At 40.2% G+C, this 17,412-nt stretch overlaps 1 protein-coding gene across 2 annotated transcripts in view; it reads right to left on the bottom strand.

Annotated features, from left to right (window-relative positions):
* Positions 1–17,412, bottom strand: part of kif26bb (kinesin family member 26Bb) — a 37,172-nt gene that overhangs the window by 12,640 nt on the left and 7,120 nt on the right. For both annotated transcript variants that reach the window (XM_025004366.2, XM_017409069.3), the window contains exons 2-8: positions 15,496–15,975; positions 11,378–11,502; positions 9,919–10,090; positions 6,512–6,721; positions 6,032–6,125; positions 2,700–2,971; positions 744–921 (exon numbers count right to left, since the gene is read on the bottom strand). In XM_025004366.2, coding sequence (XP_024860134.1) covers positions 744–921; positions 2,700–2,971; positions 6,032–6,125; positions 6,512–6,721; positions 9,919–10,090; positions 11,378–11,502; positions 15,496–15,975 — 1,531 coding nt within the window. The remainder of the gene's footprint in view (positions 1–743; positions 922–2,699; positions 2,972–6,031; positions 6,126–6,511; positions 6,722–9,918; positions 10,091–11,377; positions 11,503–15,495; positions 15,976–17,412) is intronic.

Below are 17,412 nucleotides of genomic sequence, written 5' to 3'. Positions count from 1 at the left end.
GTCACAGCTGGACCAACCCCTGACCTGACCTGACATAACGTTATTCAAGCAGCAGAGTTATTATCTGGGTTATTGTGAAAAGCATTGTTACATTAAGGCATGCTGCGAGCTCATTTAAAATGAAGAGATGGTATTCTATAAAAATTAGTCAAAATCAACTTGGATCGCTGAAGCCGTTATCAACAAACAGAGAACATTTTGCTTTTTGTAAACCACACTAATATCATTCAGTGGATCATGATGAAGCTTTATGGATTAGTTGACTCTACAGGGTAAAGTTTGTTCAGATTGTTGTCAGAGTTGATTATGCTTGATTGGGTCATTAAATTGCTCTCCATCAGCCCTGAAGGTCTGAAAGGATTACAGTATTTCGCACTTTCAGGTAAGTGGAACATAATAATACCTTGATGAGTTTTTGTTTGTTAACAGAGCAGTTTAAATTCACACATATTTGCAAGAATTACACTGTTGGTGTTAACTTTAGTATGAAATGACTTCTGTTCTCTCAGCTGTATTGGTAAAGAAGCAACGATGCATTGACTTTATGACCTGTAATGGGGGTGGTTGAGCAGGAATTAATTTACATTCAGTTGTCTGAATTCCACTTCTTCTTTTAAACTGCATAAAAATAAGTGTTATTCTCATCTTGACACTGAAAGCCCTAATGTACTGTGTATTTAGGAATTTTAAAGAAAAGTCTAATAAGCGCCTCTGAACTTTGTAGATGAATATTTCATACCAACCTTTTCCAATGGTGTTGCTTTCTGTCCGAGGGGGCTGGACGTAAAGCGTGAAAAACATTATAGAGCTGTGACACAAGTAGGTAACAAAGTCCGTGTGTCGACGAGCTGCAATGGCCGCGTCCAGCAGAGACGCTGCTCGCTCAGCCGTGGGGGCCTTCACCCGGTTATGGTTACGGATCTGGAAGGACAAAAGATAACCAAATTTATCTGTGGAAAGAAATTTTTATTTCCGAAAGACCTTGTTCTGACTAATAATTAGTCCACCTACCCAATAAATGCTACGATAGAGTGACAGAATTTCTTGAGCTAAAAGGAGGTCTGAGTGAAATCAGCCAAATTTTGCGCGACCTGTTTTTGAAAAACACAGCTCATTTTTGTGTTCACAGCTCGCAGAACTGTATTCCAGGCCGTGGATATAATTTTTTGCCCACCTCCGCCCAGGCATGTTTACAATTCAATCTAATGAAGTGCACTTTTGAAATAAAAATATGCAGATTTGGACCAGTTTTTATTGATAATTATTTATAATCAGCATAGTTTTTAAACCTGGACATTCAGAGCTGTAGTGCCAGATGTTTTCTGTCACAGGAGAGCTCCTGAGTCAAAACAAAGATGTAGCGCTCTAGACTTCATGGAGACCAATTTGAGAAGAGTTTGAGACAGCCGCGACAACTCTGTGACCAATCTTAGACAAAACCCGCTGCAAAAGATTTTCTGAACATGTTCAAAAATCGAGCTTTTTCATCTCATACAAGGAGACTGAGAACCCCTGTGGTTGTTTAAAGACATTTTAGAGACTCCCTCATGAATGCCGTTTGCCATCAAGTCACCAACAGCTGCAGCCCAGTGAGACACTGGCTTTTGGCTAAAGATTCTCCTGAAACAACTGAAGCCCATTTTTTATTGTTTGACACAGTTTAAAATATCTTTTTAATTAGCAATCCTTTCAGCACACGATTCAGGTTTAATGGTGATGGGATCAGGTTAAATTGAGATAAATGTAGAAAAAACTATTTTTAAAAAATGGCTCCATCTTTGTTGTGGTTTCTAGGGCACAGAGTGAACCTGTGCAACACAGGCTGTTATGTCATAGTTCTGTAAAGCACTGTATCTTGTGCCCACACTACCAAAACATTATAAAAGATAGCTACTTTCAAAACCATTTTAAAGAATGTCAGTTTTTTCTCACCAAAAATTCAGTTTTTTGAGGCCACAGGAGGTGCAAACGCAGCATAAATTAGTGTAGATAAGGCCTTTAATGTTTTGCAAATGTTGCATTTCTTTCTGTAAGAGAAGAGCTGTTGTAACAATTCTTCTGGTGGACTGGAATATTCTCGAAATGGCAGAGGAAACAAAAAATCCACAATTAAAATGAGATTTTGGAGATTAAGTCTTTTATGCTGTCTTTTTGATTTCACTCACGTCTAGCAGAATTTACTCCAATAATGTAAAACATTTTTAATTAAAAAAGACAAAAACTTACTGATTATCACATTTATCATACTGTATCTAAAAGATAATGTCTGCAAACAAGAAGTCTAACGGAACTCATCTGTGATATCACTGGGATGTTCTACTCAATATAATATACAGTTAGTATGCTTTGTGCATTGATTTGAATCTCCTTTGTGCAGGAGATTAAAAAGAGAAGAATTAACTTCAGTATTTGAAGTCAGAACAGCCGGAGATTAATAACTCATTGCAGGTTCATTTCCAAATGGACTTTTTGACATATTGCCAAAACGCTGACATTTTATTAGTTGTTACAAATACCCCAACTCTCCGCCGACTCCATTTTATCTTGCTTACTAAGATTGATTAAACTCTAAAAAATCATTTAGGTTACAACAGCTTGACAAACTTATTCGGATTGTGCTCATTGTGGACATCCAGCATAATTGTGGGTCACCTCATCAATTTGTTCAGGCTTTATCTACATGAGGAACTTCCCTGTACCTGTATCCCACAGACAGAGTCCTCCTGAACTCTAACGTGGGCTTTTGGGCTGTCCTGGGTGCTGCCTGGTGAGGGGCCAACCTCTCCCAGCAGATCCCTCAGGGTATCCTCCTCGCCGCAGCACAGCTCGATGGCGGACACCGACACGGTCAGATCGGTCCAGGTCCTCTCCCGCCGCCGCTCGATGGCGCTGTACAGCCAGGAGATGGCACAGGGGATCAGGCCGAGCTTCTGGATGTTCTCACTGCTGCCCACCATGCTGGACCAGGACCCTGAAGAAGGCAGAAGAGGACTAAGATACAGCTGTGGTCAGAGGTTTATGTACTCATCATAGGGAACAATGTCGCATTAATTTACTGCAGTCTGGTAGTAATTTATAACTGTTCTTTTTCAAGAGTGGAACCATTATACAACATACAACTTTAATGATTTTTAAAAAAAAAAGAATTGAGTACAGATGTTTAAATTTATTGTGGATTTTCTCTAATCCACACAGGCTCAAACTTACACATACAGGCTCAAATATATGCATACAATCACCTAAATACTTTGATAGGTCGTGCTGCGGGTTCTACAGAGTCTTTTAACTTGACAGGACCATGGCCTACTAACATCTCTGTAGTGATCATAACTGAAATTGATTAAGATGTTCAGGAACAAGCCAGGAACCACCAAGGCTCCAGCTTGCCATGAACTGAAACCACCTAAACACCAGTGCTGGTGTCCATATCGAAGCCAGTTTTACATCATTATGGACTGAGAGGATGTCAACAAAGAAAAAAGCTTCTGCTCCAAAAACACTTTCAAGCTGAACTGAAATCTGCAGCTGCACACATGGACGAGCCAAATGGCTTCTGGAGAAAAGTGATAATAAAGCGGTCAGACAAGACAAAGGTTGAGCTGTTTGGCCACAATGACAAGACATAGGTGTGAAAGAATGAAGTGAGGCATTTATACTTAAGAACACAGGACCAACTATCTAGCATGGAGGTGGTAGCATAATGCTGTGGTACTGGTGTATTGAACACAGTGAACAGAATAATGAAGGAGGTCTACCTCTAAATTCTTCAACTTCACCTCAGATCAGCGATAGACGTTGAAAACTTGGACACAACTTGTTGTTCCAACAGGACAACGATCCTAGACACATCAGAACTGGTTTCTGATCAGATAAATCAGGACAATATTGAGCTTCTGGAATGCCCTTCCCAAAGCTCCAACCTCAACTCTACTGAAAAGATGTGAACTACACTTAAAAGCTAAGACTGTGCAGGAAACCAACCAATTTTAATTAACTCTACCAATTCTGCCAAGAGGAATGGTCAAATATCAGCCAGTTACACCAGAAGCTTCTTGATGGATACAAAAAGCCTGCAGTTGTGGTGCAACTTGCTGAAACAACAAATATTAGTGGGGGTATATGTATAAATTTGAGCCTGTGTGGATTAGACAAAAACACACAATTTATTTGAACCTGTGCACTCAATTCTTGCTTTTAAAAATCATTGAAGTTGTTAGGTATATAGTCATTTAAACCTGGAAAGTAAAAGCCCAAATTTCAATTAGAATATTAAAATGGCCATAAAAAGTGTTTGCACATACATATACAGTATATATATGTGTGTAATGGAAGTAGGGCATTTCATATTAGAAATAATAAGTGTTTATTTAAGAAAATGCGATTTCCAAACACATGCAGCACATATTGAAAAAAAAAACAGATAGGGTCACAAACATTACAGGAACTCACAAAAACACCAACAAATGGACTGGTGCCATATTGGATCTCTCACTGCACTTTTGCCCCACATTTGATTTGACTTATGGGCCTGTTTCACTTTATTTTTTCTTATCCAAACTCTAATTGAATGAGGATAAGAGAATTGGTTTTCTTCAATTAAAGGCTGAGCTGCCCGCCGTTACTCAGAGGGGATGGTATTCTGTGCAGGAGATTGATATCCCCCCTGGCTGTGGGCCACGTGTAGTCTGTATCGGCCAAGTAATTCAATCAGATTTACGGAGAATGGCGTCATGTGAAAAAGCAGCTACAAGGAGACTCTGTCCTTATGTGTGTGTGTGTGTGTATGTGTGCCACAAATCCATTAACCCCCTTCACGGGCACTAAGTGCAAGGTCCCATCTCCTTAATAGAAACATATTACAATCCACTCTGTTTACAATTGATGTTTTCGGTTCTTAAAAAATGTATCCTTTTGTGCAGCATGTTGAAATATCAGGGAAAGCAAAGATTTTAAACTAAAACCATCTTATGTTGAGAAATGACAAAGTTACGGTCATTTTGGTCAACATAAATGTTGACTCTAATAATTAATGCCAAAGTTTTTATTAAAGATGTGGCACACTGTGTAGCGCTTGGAGTCTGTGTTGGAAATGACTCTCAGCCACCACCACACCAATTTTTGGCTCAAAATTGGACAAATTCACAGTTAAAACCATTTTCATGTTGGCTAATGTAGATTAGGGAAGGGAGCCATCTTCAACTGGGGTGACCCCGAAGGTTAATCAGTTCTATACACAGGTATAGGTGCATGCTATATGGAGTAGGTGCTCCATATGGCATGCACCTATACCTGGGTATAGATTTTCCTCCCCCATTTTATCACATAACCAGGCTTGTAAGTACCCAGTGATTACTTTCTGAAAGTTTCATTGACTCTCAGCTACTAACACACCATCTGTTAGCTTAACACCTGTAGAATTGGCTGGGTTGTAGCCATTTTTTGTGTTTGCCAGAGTCGATTAGCTGTGGCAGCCATCTTGAATGGGGTTGACGCCAAAAGTCATAATCGGTTATAGATGTACATTCAGTGGTTACTTTCTGAGAGTTTCATTAGGATCTGTTCAGTGGTTTATGAGATATTTTATCAAAACAACAGGCAAAAGAACAGACACAAACACAAGCAAAAACACCATCGCCCTCCGTCGAAGGCAAAAGGGCAATAAATGTCTATGTTGTATTAATGATGCTTATTCTTTTATTAACAAACAAGCGACATATGAGAGCTAGAGAGGAAAAACTGGCAACAGAATTCTGCCAACCTTTAAAAAGTCAAAGAAGAAATAAAAATCGACAAGGGGAATGGGAAAATACGCAAGGAGACTGTAGATGTGGATCCAGATTGATCCAAGGACACAGAGAGAGAGAGAAAATGAAGACATAGAGTTTAAGTGATAAGGAAAGAGTGAATGATAGCAGGACAAAGGTGCAGGGGGAGGAGGAGGAGTGTGGATGGTCTTAAAGCGTAGATAAAAGCATCCCGCTCTCATCTTAAGATTTTAACCCGTGGCGTCTCGCAGTGGCCGATGACTCACCCACATCAGCACATCCCAAACCCAAAACGCATCCATCGCTGCCACTGAGGACACAGCGGATGACATCAGACAGGACGCCGGCGCACACCTCGGCCTGGTCGGACAGAACAAAGGACAGCGTTCATCTCTTGATTGATCTCAGCCACTGAAAATGTGCATCCAAAACAATCGAAGACCTAAAGTAGATCCACGCTAACGCTCGAGGCTCCCTGGAGCTCGGCCACTGTAAGCAGAGCCTGCAGAAAGCTGTTTTCATTGACGCGGTGTGTGACTGTAGGATCAGTTTTCAGGTCATTAGACAGAGAGTGTGAACCAGTAATGGTTTCGTACAGTCGGACGCAGAGGGGACACACTACACTCTATTCCACACTGTGGAATACATGACAGCACATTTACTTAAAAGGGTCGAAATTAGGAGTATGGTTTAAATTTTTTCAAGTCAAACTCTGGTTATTAGCATTAAAATAACAAGAAACAAACCTGGCCTAAATCTTGAGAATAGGCTGCATCAAAGTTGAAGGTCTTCAGTGGACTTTTGCCTTCCCTGCCCAGTGTCATTGTGGAGTGAGGTAGGTTTTTGGTGGCTGGGTCCATTATAGTGACTCTTTTCTTGGATGGGTCAATCCGGAGAACAGGTGGCTGGCCTTGGCTCTCTGACAGCAGTCGGCTCACCCTCAGCACGACTTTCACCTGCGCACCAAAGGAAATTAGATTCCCATGCTGACATTTGATGTCCAAACAGTATGTTATAAGTGCCTGATTACCCAATGGAATATACATTTTCTAAAATAAAATTATCAGGAAACCAGAAACAGATGAAGTTAAAGTTTTTCAGCAATGTATAGAATTGTAAAAAGACTGAGTCTAATAATTAATGAGAACATTGTTTTAGACATCCATCTATCATTCAGCCTTTTTTGTCTGCCCATTTGAGGTCAGGTCATAGCGGTAACAGGTCCAGACAGCCGTCTCCCCAACAGCACTCTCCAAAAGGCCAAGAGGGACTTTTTTATATAATCCCTTAAGAGACTTCTGGCCCCAAAGTTAGAATTTGGTTTGTTTCTCTCCTTTGTTTTCAGTATGTTGCTCCGGTTCCATCAAAAAGCCCTTGAATACACTGCTCTCATCTCTCCTCTCAGGTCTGCAGACACACTTTGGTCCTGCTTTGCTTAAGATCCATTCTGGATTTTAAAACACACATAATGAGTTAATTAACAGTGGAAAGCAAAATTCACTTATTTAATAGTTATGAAAATATATTCCAATTTAGCATACTGATGATGCTGCTCTAAAATACATGAAAGTGTATCGGCTGGCTTTAAAAAGTAAAAGTATCAGATTGGTATTTGCTTTTATTTACTTGGTATTGAATCAATACCAAGTTCTGCAGCATTGCAGACCATTAACGACGACCATATAGTAATAAAGATACATTAGTGCTCCTGCACTTTTAATAAGGTTTAAGGCCAGCTATGTAAGTATTCTCATAGAGAAAGTAAAGTCTACTTTCATCTACTTTCTGAAAACACATTACAACATACAAGAATGTGAGCGGAGGTATTCAGGGTCAATAATCCAGACTCTACGATCTTTATCTCATCCATCATCATTTCTCCTTTTCGATTCCTTTCCTTACAAGATCATGTTCACGTTCCAGTGGGCAACACAACAAGAGCTTCACGTTCGCCATTCAGAACTAAGCTCTGCAAGACTGAAACAGGACATATGCATCCTGACACCCAGATGAATCTGGCTGTCTCGATATTCCACAGAATCACATTACAGCATGATGAGATCATCCCTCTCTGGCTGAATCTGAAAACATGACAGCCATATTCCTCCTGCAACATGATGACTTCTTAGGATCTGTAAAGGATTTTTTTTTCCTGCTTATGCAAGAGGAGGGTGTCTAACTTCATTGAACATGTGTCAAACTCTATTTATAGAGATTAAATAATTTAGGAGAACCATTCACAGGCAAAGAAAATCACCCCAGGCTCTCACACAGAGCTGAGTGCTTGGGCAGGTGGGGTCTGTCTGAGCCCTCCTCTGTAACTCTAGACCAAACCCAGGAGTCCATCTACGAGACAATGGGACGGAGGGGGGAGTTCAGCCATATTGATCTCCTTGATTTCTTTCCCAGAGGAGGTGGGGAGAAACAAGATGGAAACATTAGCACCACATTACAGTGTATCATTGAGGCGGAGTGATATAGGATCTTTTCTAAATTGACTGTGATCTCTTTTCACCGCAAGCTGGATGGTGAAAAACACATCCAGGGTCCCGTTTGTCGGAAAGGATGGTTGGGGGTTCTAGCAGCTGTACAGTGTGTTGCAAAAAAGATTTCTCCCTCCATGGTATTCTTTCTGTTTGTTTGCCATTTACAACCTGAAATTTAAGTGGATTTTACATTCAACTATAATAAATAATAATTTTACAGGCAAAAATACTTCAGATTAAGGAAGTTAAACGGAAGGGGGAAAAGTAGTGGGGTGCATACATATTCACCCCTAAAAGTCCATCTTTTGTAGATCTACATGATCTTGGTCCTTGTAACCACTGGGATTTGTGTCTGTTCTTCATGACCAAACTGCTGCAGCTCCTTCAGGTTGGATGGGTGTTGCTTGTGTCCAACAATCTTTAAATTAAACCAAAGAATATCAATAGGCTTGATTTGTTCTCCTTTAAACCAGTGGAGTGTTGCTCCAGCAGAGTGTTTAGAGTTGTTGTTCTGCTGGAAGGTGAACTTCTGTCCCAGTCTCAAATTTTTAGACAAGTCTCTGCATTTTGCTCCATCCATCTTTCCTTCAACACTGTGCAGTTTCACAGTCCTTGCTGATGAAAAACACCCCCATATCATGATGCTGCCACCAGCTTGCTTCCCTGTGGGGATGGTGTTCTCAGCAGTTAGGCTGCACCAGAAATGGTGTTATCCGTGATGGTCAAAAGGTTTTAGTCTCACCTGACTACAGCACCTTCTTCCACAGGTTTAGGAAAGAAACTTCAAATGTTCCACCTTATTTCTCTAATCAGCATCTTTTTTCTATCACTCTTAAATGAATCTCAGCTCTGTGCAGCTTATAATGGTCCAATGGACAGATTCTCCCATCTCTGCAGAACAGCTCAGCTCCATCAAGGTCTTCTTTAGCCTCTTGGTTTGCTGTGTTAGCATCATCTTTTCATTTCCTTACAATGGTTTTAATGGAGCTCTGTGGGATGTTCAGGGTTTGGGATACTTTTTACGCACCGACCCTGATCTGTTCTTCTCCACAATGTTGTTTCTGACCTGCACGGAGAGTTCCTTGGTCTTCATGATGTCTCTTGCTTTCTGGTAGCCCTTACTACTTAGAGATGTTTCACTGGTGGTAATAATGAGGCCATCAGGACAGGTGTATATATACTGAGATCGTCTAACACCTCGGTTGCCCGCAGGTGGGCAATTCTGTGGCTAACTAATTTGGTGGCTTCTGAAGGTAATGGTTGGGACGTCAAAGCAAAGGGGGTGAATACATATGCAAATACCATTGTTTTGTTTTATATTCTTTTTGAATTACTTAAAACAAGTTTTATTTCCCACTTAACTTTAAGTTAACATTAAGTTGAAGTATTTTTGTAGAATTATTACTTAAAATCAAATTAAAAATCCAATTAAATTCCAGGGTGTAAGGCAACAAAATAGAAATGATAGCAAGGGAATTTAATAATTTTACAACCCACTGACCAAATAAATTATTATCAAATAACATAACTATGGATACTAAACTTACACAGCTAATACAACACTGTAAGCCTATTTAATTTAAGTGCCCTACAAGACAGTAAAATCAGGTAGAAGAAAATAATTTTTAGAATATTTTTCCAAAGTTGTGAGAGAATTTGAAGTCCACCTTGGCTACATCGGGTGAGTCTTTGGTTCGGGCGGCAGCTTGCAGCAGGCAGGAGGGGATCGGTGGTGGGTTTTTCTGGATGATATCCCTGAAGCAGGTGGAGAGATTGGAGGGAGTTGGATCAGAAGCCTGACCCTTTTTCCTCAATGTCAAGTTGAGCTTCTCAGCTGCCCTGCAAGGACAAAGAGATATGGGAGAAGTGTTTTGTGGCTTTGGCTAAAGGCTAAACTGCAACACTGTTAATAAGATCAAACTACAAGTAAAACTCCTGGAAATAAAACATCACCTACTATGATTTATTCTATCATTACATTATTAATAATAATGAAATAATGTGAAATTTGTAGTTTAGTTTTGTAACTAATAGAGTCGGAGCCTAGCCTGAATAAATGTGCAACAAGTTAAATGATACAGAATAATTTTATTCGTTTTGAAATAATAAAATCATTTGTTTATCGACTGCTTATAAAAGGCAAAAAAAACAGACTCCAACCATTCAAACATCTACGTCACATATGTTAAACCTCCGCACTGCAGGCCAGAAACGGTCCTTGTTACAATTTCATCTGGCCCACAAGAAATTTTACATGTATTAAAACTGGACCATCAATCTGTGACAGATCAAGCCTTTCACAGCCTTTCATCCTTTCATCTGCTGTTGAGAGTTATAGAAGTTTTGGTCAAACTTCAAAAATAACATTATGTGCGATCACACGCAATATTGCGAGATCTTGCGTGCTCAAATGTGTTGGGACTGAATTTTAACCAGGACCGGACCAAATTTTAACTCAGGCATCTGTGAAATTAACTAAGCTACAGTCCTGCTCACCATTATTGGCACCCATGAAGTTTAAGTACATATCATGGAATATTTACTGAAGGAAATTCATCAAGTGAAACAACATTTTATTGCTGATAGCTTGTGCTTGATGCAAAACAGCAAATGATCAAAAACATTTAAAAAGATAAACATTATGAGGAAAACAAAGAAAAACATAATTTTTACCATGCCAATGGTATTGGCACCCTTTGCTGCAAATCAATATACAAACCTAATTTGGCTCACCTGTTGCAAATCACACATAAAGATCACTTGTGATGGACTGCCTCCACACATGTGACATGAATTAACCAATGAATGATCTTGAAGATATTCACTCAGCTATGCAAATCATGAAGGGGTGCCAATAATGGTGAGCAGGACTGTATAGCCATTTTTGTGTTGGCTTGGGTCAATTAGCTTTGGTGGCCATTTTGAATTGTGTTGACTCTTGTAGAAATTTGTGGAAACCTTACATTAGATTTCACTTGTCATTGAAGAAGGTTGTTTTCATTTTTAATTTTTATTTTTTTATCAAAAAGGCTCATTTATATTGACCATGACTGATTTATAATAGCAATAAAAGGGTCTAAAATCCAAGGGGACATGCAGTTTTCATCCAGATATCTGTAGACTTACCTGGCCAATAGAGACATAGCAGCGGTGTTGGCGATGGTCACTACTCTGGAGATGTGAGGGATCTTGGAGCTCATCTGAACCATCCCGGTGTCATCCCTGCATCTCAGTGTGGCACCATCTGCAGCCTGTTGGGGAGAGGGGGTAGGAGTGCTCATTATATAAATATCCCAACCTGCCTCTGCACTCCTAAAACCCCGGTGAATGGTGATATTATCATGGGAATAACTGTAGGAAGGAACATGAGCGGCTTCTGTGTAATTAGGGCATCTAAGTCTTATTGTGAATGTAGCTCGCTGCATTGACAGTGATGACTTTTGAGAACATGACTCAGAGTTAGTTCCAAAGCGCCACTGCCTTCGATGTGCACTCATCAGTCAGTGAGCTTTATGTACACTTTCTCCAACAGTTACCCAGCTGGGCCTCGAAGGAACGCATCGTCATTCATAGCTGCACCGTGAGCGTCTAACACATCGGCGTGCATCACAACAAGAAGTCATCAACACTCGCTGCGGCCCCTCAGTTGCCTCTCCTCTCCATGTTTTCAGGCAACATAACATCGACTCGGTTTTCTTTTAGTAATGTCTAACCATTAAGTCTCAATTAGTGCCAAGAGAGAGATGCAGCGGTGGTTTGGAATGAGACTGGGCTGATGGAGACCCAAGGAAAAATGGATGATTTATAGATCCTTCCCTGCCCCTCCTCTTCTCCTCGTTATGACTCATGGCCTGTCTTATTCGTTTGTGTTTTTCCTCTATATTTGCACTCACATAGTTTTTTATTATCTCGTTTCCTCCCTCGCTCGCCATCTTTCCCTTCTGCCTCCCATTTTTGAATCATTAACTTCTTGTCTCCTTCCTTTCTTTCTTGTTATGACTTCGACATCCATATTTTCTTGTCTTGGACTGTTTCATTTAAGGGACATAAGCCTCAGCTGATCTGCTCTCAAACTGGACCAGCTCCTCAGTTGTTTTATTGGAGATTCAGGATTGTTACAATTAATTTTACAAGAGCCTCTGGAACATTTTTATTTTCATACACACCATTATGTGCATCTTGGGTGTTCCAAGCTAACTACTTCAGTTCACACTTGAACCTAGAATGCCAGACATAAAACATGATCGGATCTCACTTCCTGGCTCTGAATCAAAGCAAAGATTGATTTAAACTGGCAGGCTGTAAGGCACTCTCGTGTGCAGGAAATTAACTGCTTATGCAGAGGATGTCAGCTGAGTGGTCCATCAGTGCTGCCCAGAACACATTCATGCACAAACGGCTACAGGAACGTGGCCGTATGTCCCCTCTGAGCTCGGTATTTTTAAATCTCAGCGTGTTCCTAATGTGTCATGGTTGAGTTCACGGCTACACAACAGTGCATCCAAAAATGACAGGGAGGTATGGAATGTACAAATACCAGGGAAAAAAGGTTAGGCAGATGCTATAAGTTCCTAATACAGTCAGAGAGTGGTCTGACATTACTGAGAAAACCTCATCTGAAAAAAAAAACAAGTTAAGATTTCAGGATGTGTTATTTGAAACCTATAAATACATGTTTTATTATTAATGAGATGCTGTGCTAGTTCCAATTTATACCAATCAGACTGTTTATTTTAAGTTTCTCCTCTGTCTTTCGTTAAGAATTGAAACCAGCAGGTTTATGGAAGCTGCCATGTTGTATTTTTGGAACCAGGTTGAGCACTAGAGATGAGCACCAGCTATGAGCCAAGCCTGGACAAAGTCTTTTTCTCCAAACCTCTGTATGACTGATACCATGGCTGATAAAGTACAAATTAATGATTACTACGTGACAAAACATCACTTCAAAAATGACCAGACTCTCTCTTTAAGGCCGGCCTACATCCCCAGCACATAATCATGGTGTCACATGACTGCTCCTATGAATCACGAACTAACTAATTACACCTATATGTGTCAGAAAAGCAAATATTTAAACATACAGCAGTAAGGTAAGGAGTACATGAATCAATAGTGAACTCTTAAAAAACTATCTGTCATGTTTTTTGGGGGTTTTTTGTTTGTTTGTTTTACTGCTGATGAAATGGAAGAGAGGCTTAAAACTTGTACTGGAACCAGTCTAAAGGGAAGCTGTTCCCATCCTGGTCTCAACTTCAGATATATATATATATATATAGATATAGATAGATATATATATATATATATCACTTCCTTCTGCTTCAGATGGCCATGCTTGTCAGGTTTTCAGATATACCCAAGCTCACACACACACAAACCACCAATCACCACAATGCTCACTTTTGAATAAAAACAGATTAAGTAAGACTGCTGGTGCCTACATAAAAATAATAAGGGAGTCATGTCTAAATGTTTTTATGTTGCATCTTGCATAGCAAAAATTAAATAAAATAACATATTTCTATATGAACAGAGGGGGGCAATAAAAGGTGACATTTGTTGCCTCGGTTCAACCACAGAGAGGAATTAAACATTAACTTGTGCCAGCCGTTTTATTCCACCATCATGTATGTGTATTTAAGTTATCACTTCTTCAAAAAAAATTAAATCAGTTATGTGGAAGTCATCAAATCCAGTCGACCCCCAGTCGGAGTCTGCAGCCTCGGCCGTTCGCAGATTTTTCCTTAGAACAAACTAATTGTTCGCAAAAATCCCCCCAATTTTACAGAAACCACAAAAATCCTTCTTAAAACCCTACTTATGCCAAAGAAAAACTACAGGGCATACCAAAGAAAATGTGTTTGTGAGCATATCAAGGGTTTAAACTAAAAATTGGCATTTTTTTGACCAAATCCACAATTGGTGGGCGCTCTAGGAACATAACCCCCTGTGAAATTCAGTGGTCAACTTCATGCAATGTGACTGCTGTTACAATCGGTCCCTTTTTTTCCCGGTCATGAGTGCATCCGCAGCTATCTCCCCAATTGTTTTAGAGTCCAAAATAAAAAATTAGGAGCATCAACGCCAGCACTGTATTTAAATTTATTGTTGGACTGATATCTTTGTCAGATGTTTGTGATGTACCTGATTCTGCTGTGGAAAAATCTCATATAGTCCTGCATCTGTTGAATCACACATAGTACAGTGTGACACGGGTTGTAATAAAGATTTTATAATATTCATCCATGGACATATGATACTAGTTGACCAGATGTCCTCTTCTAGTTGCTTGGAACAGAAGCAAGCAGGAACCATTTAACAGAAGCTGCCATGTTGTATTTATGGGACCTGATTTTGAACACAAGCGATGTGGAGCTTTAAGTCCTGCTTACTTCCCTACACAAAATGATGTTCCTTCTTTAAAGCATGAAATAACATGTCTATGTGTTAGCATTATTATTGTTTTGCTAATGTTTATAAGACTGTACAATTGAACAAGCAAAATTGAACAAAGAAGATTAAATATATGTACTGTATTTTCGGACTCATCTTCGTGAGTGTTTTTTTAATACAAAATGAATTCAATCTTCTTTTTTTCTCAATGCCAGCCTGCGTGAAGCATTGCTCTTACTATAGTTCACTGAGCACAACTTTATGACGTGAAGAAAGCCAAACGTTGACCAAGTTGCAGCTGCTCAGGTTCTGAAACACCGTTGACCGTAGAGTTCTTCGGTTTAAATTAAAATTTTAAAAGTGCGATGTGAATTAAGATTGCCACTGAACAAGTCACCAAAGTACATCAAGGTCTTTGAACGTGTCTTTGTTCAGGCTGCTTAATCAAAACAAAACAATTAAAGCAGAGTGTCTCCCTCACCTTGTGCGGTTCAGTTCTGTCAGGCGGGGGTGGGGGAGGGCCCACTTTACAGCAGCTTCCATCACAGTAATGCATATTTCACCAGCTGCAATTTTAAATATGGCTGCCCCCACCTATTGATCACAAGTGCTTTTTGACTGGCGAGCTTTTATGACGGGTAAATCATGACCCAATTCCATTCCATTAGCAGCGGGACTCTTAAAGAACAAGCCGAGCCATGGGATGGAAATGGGCTCTGATACGGAGCCATGAATCAACGGTCTGCTGACTTGAGCTCTCATAAAGACATGCATTACTCATATTGCTCATTAAAGGAGGGGGGGGGGGGAGGTCTCCAGGAAAGGCAGTGTTTACAGAAGGCTTTTAGGGGTACCTTATGGTAGGAACTTAGGGTGACACCATCTGCATTGGTCACAGATTTAGAGGCCACCAGCTGCTGCTGCTCCTCCACCCAGCGGTCCATGTCCTGGTTGGGGAGCTTGGGCCCTCTCCGTCTGAGGGTTTGAGGAGTCCTCTGAGGAGTCCTCTGAGGCGTCCTGGGGCTCCGTGGGACGTGAGGACTGTGCGTTTGACTGCGAGGCTGATGCCCAGCCTCCCTCGAGACTTTGTCCCCATGCTTTGTCTCACTCTGTCCCAGAGCTGCTCCGGCGCTGAGGCTAGGTTCAAACGGAGGTTTGGCTAACGAGTTGCTGCGACTCAGAGCCAGGTGGATGGCCTCCTGCTTGAGCTGGTTTGGGTTGGTCCCACAGGATCCACACAGACCTAGCTCCCTGTCTCTGTCCCTGGACTCTGTGTTGAGACGACTGTGGACACGAAGGTTGTCGTGAAGGAAGGCTGACAGGTCGCTGGTTTCCTGCAGAATTTGTGAAAACGGAGGCAAAAGTTACTTTAAAATACCCTGGCAGTGAGGTTCTTACTTTTCCACCTGGTCTCTACAATGTCCGAAGCTGCAAACGCACAGTAAACAGCTAAATGTGCTGCAAACACATGAATGATGCAATCTCCAAAACACACAAACACAAATGCAAAAGAAAAATGCTGCAATCACAGAAAATAGACAGAAGCAAAAACATGCAACCAACAAAACAAATGCAAAGGAAAAATGCAAAGAAAAAAGTAAAAGTAAAAGTAAAAATGTATTTGTATAGCACATTTCAGCAGCAAGGCATTCAAAGTGCTTTACATAATAAAAACATCAGTAGGATTACATTACAATCATCAAAAAATAAACAACAAATTAAACTGGACTAATAAGACACACCAACCAAATGAAACAATTCATCATAAGTTTCTCATCACCTAATCCATAGACACGGAAGCTATTGAGAAAAAATATATAATTTTTCATAAAAATATCAATAAAAAATATAAAATGTTTTAAAATCAGATACAATTAAGTGTGTCTTATTAGTCCAGTCTAGTGAAACAATTCAACATTAACTCTTGGTCAGAAGTTCTCATGACATGAAGGTTGTTTAATTTTAGTTTTTCACAAGGTCATTGCTTTGGTAATTTGTTGATAGTCCCTAAGTGAAGCTCCGTGTTTAGGTGGAGGGAGACACTGAGGTGAGCTGATCCACATCTCACCGCCAGCACCGGGTCAGATGGCAGGAAGACACCGCTGAATCCACAGAGCGTGAATATTCAACCTCTAGTCCCTCTAGTAGTCTGGTACACTTCTATTTTGTGGAGTAAGTTTGCAGCTTTGTTTTTTTTTTTATGTTTTTGATTTTTGCAGATCTGAATGGACATGTTGGTGGAGAAAACAGAGGGCATGAGAAGGTGGAGTGAGTTTGCAGCTTTTCTTACATGCTGGTGTTTTCAGGGTTTTTAGTGTTTTTGGTACTTGCAGCATTTTTTCTTTGCATTTGTTTTGCTGGTTGTATGTTTTTGCGTCTGTCTGTTTTCTGTAGTTGCAGCGTTTTTCTTTTGAATTAGGTTTTTTTGGGGGGTGTTTGTGTGCTCAGTAGTTTGCATCATTCATGTGTTTGCAGTGCGCTTCACCGTTTGGGGCACATTTAGCTGTTTGCTGCATGTTTGCACCTGTTGGCCACCGTAGATCTCACACCAAAATGTAAAAGATGTAAAACGCACTTAAAGCAAAAAAGACTATACAGCAATATTGATCAAATGCATATTTTTAATCCCATCAGCATAATCTACATTGTAATATAATCCAAAGCAAATACAGAGTTTGTGTTAGGGGTGTAACAGTGTGTATAAATTACAATTGGGTAAGTACATTACATTTTACACAACGTTGCTACCTTTTTGGGATTGTGGTTGTATC

The sequence above is a fragment of the Kryptolebias marmoratus genome, linkage group LG19 (genome assembly GCF_001649575.2).
Source record: "Kryptolebias marmoratus isolate JLee-2015 linkage group LG19, ASM164957v2, whole genome shotgun sequence".
Lineage (NCBI taxonomy): Eukaryota > Metazoa > Chordata > Actinopteri > Cyprinodontiformes > Rivulidae > Kryptolebias > Kryptolebias marmoratus.
Note: the sequence above shows the minus strand (reverse complement) of the source record. Positions and strands in the feature narration are given on the sequence as shown.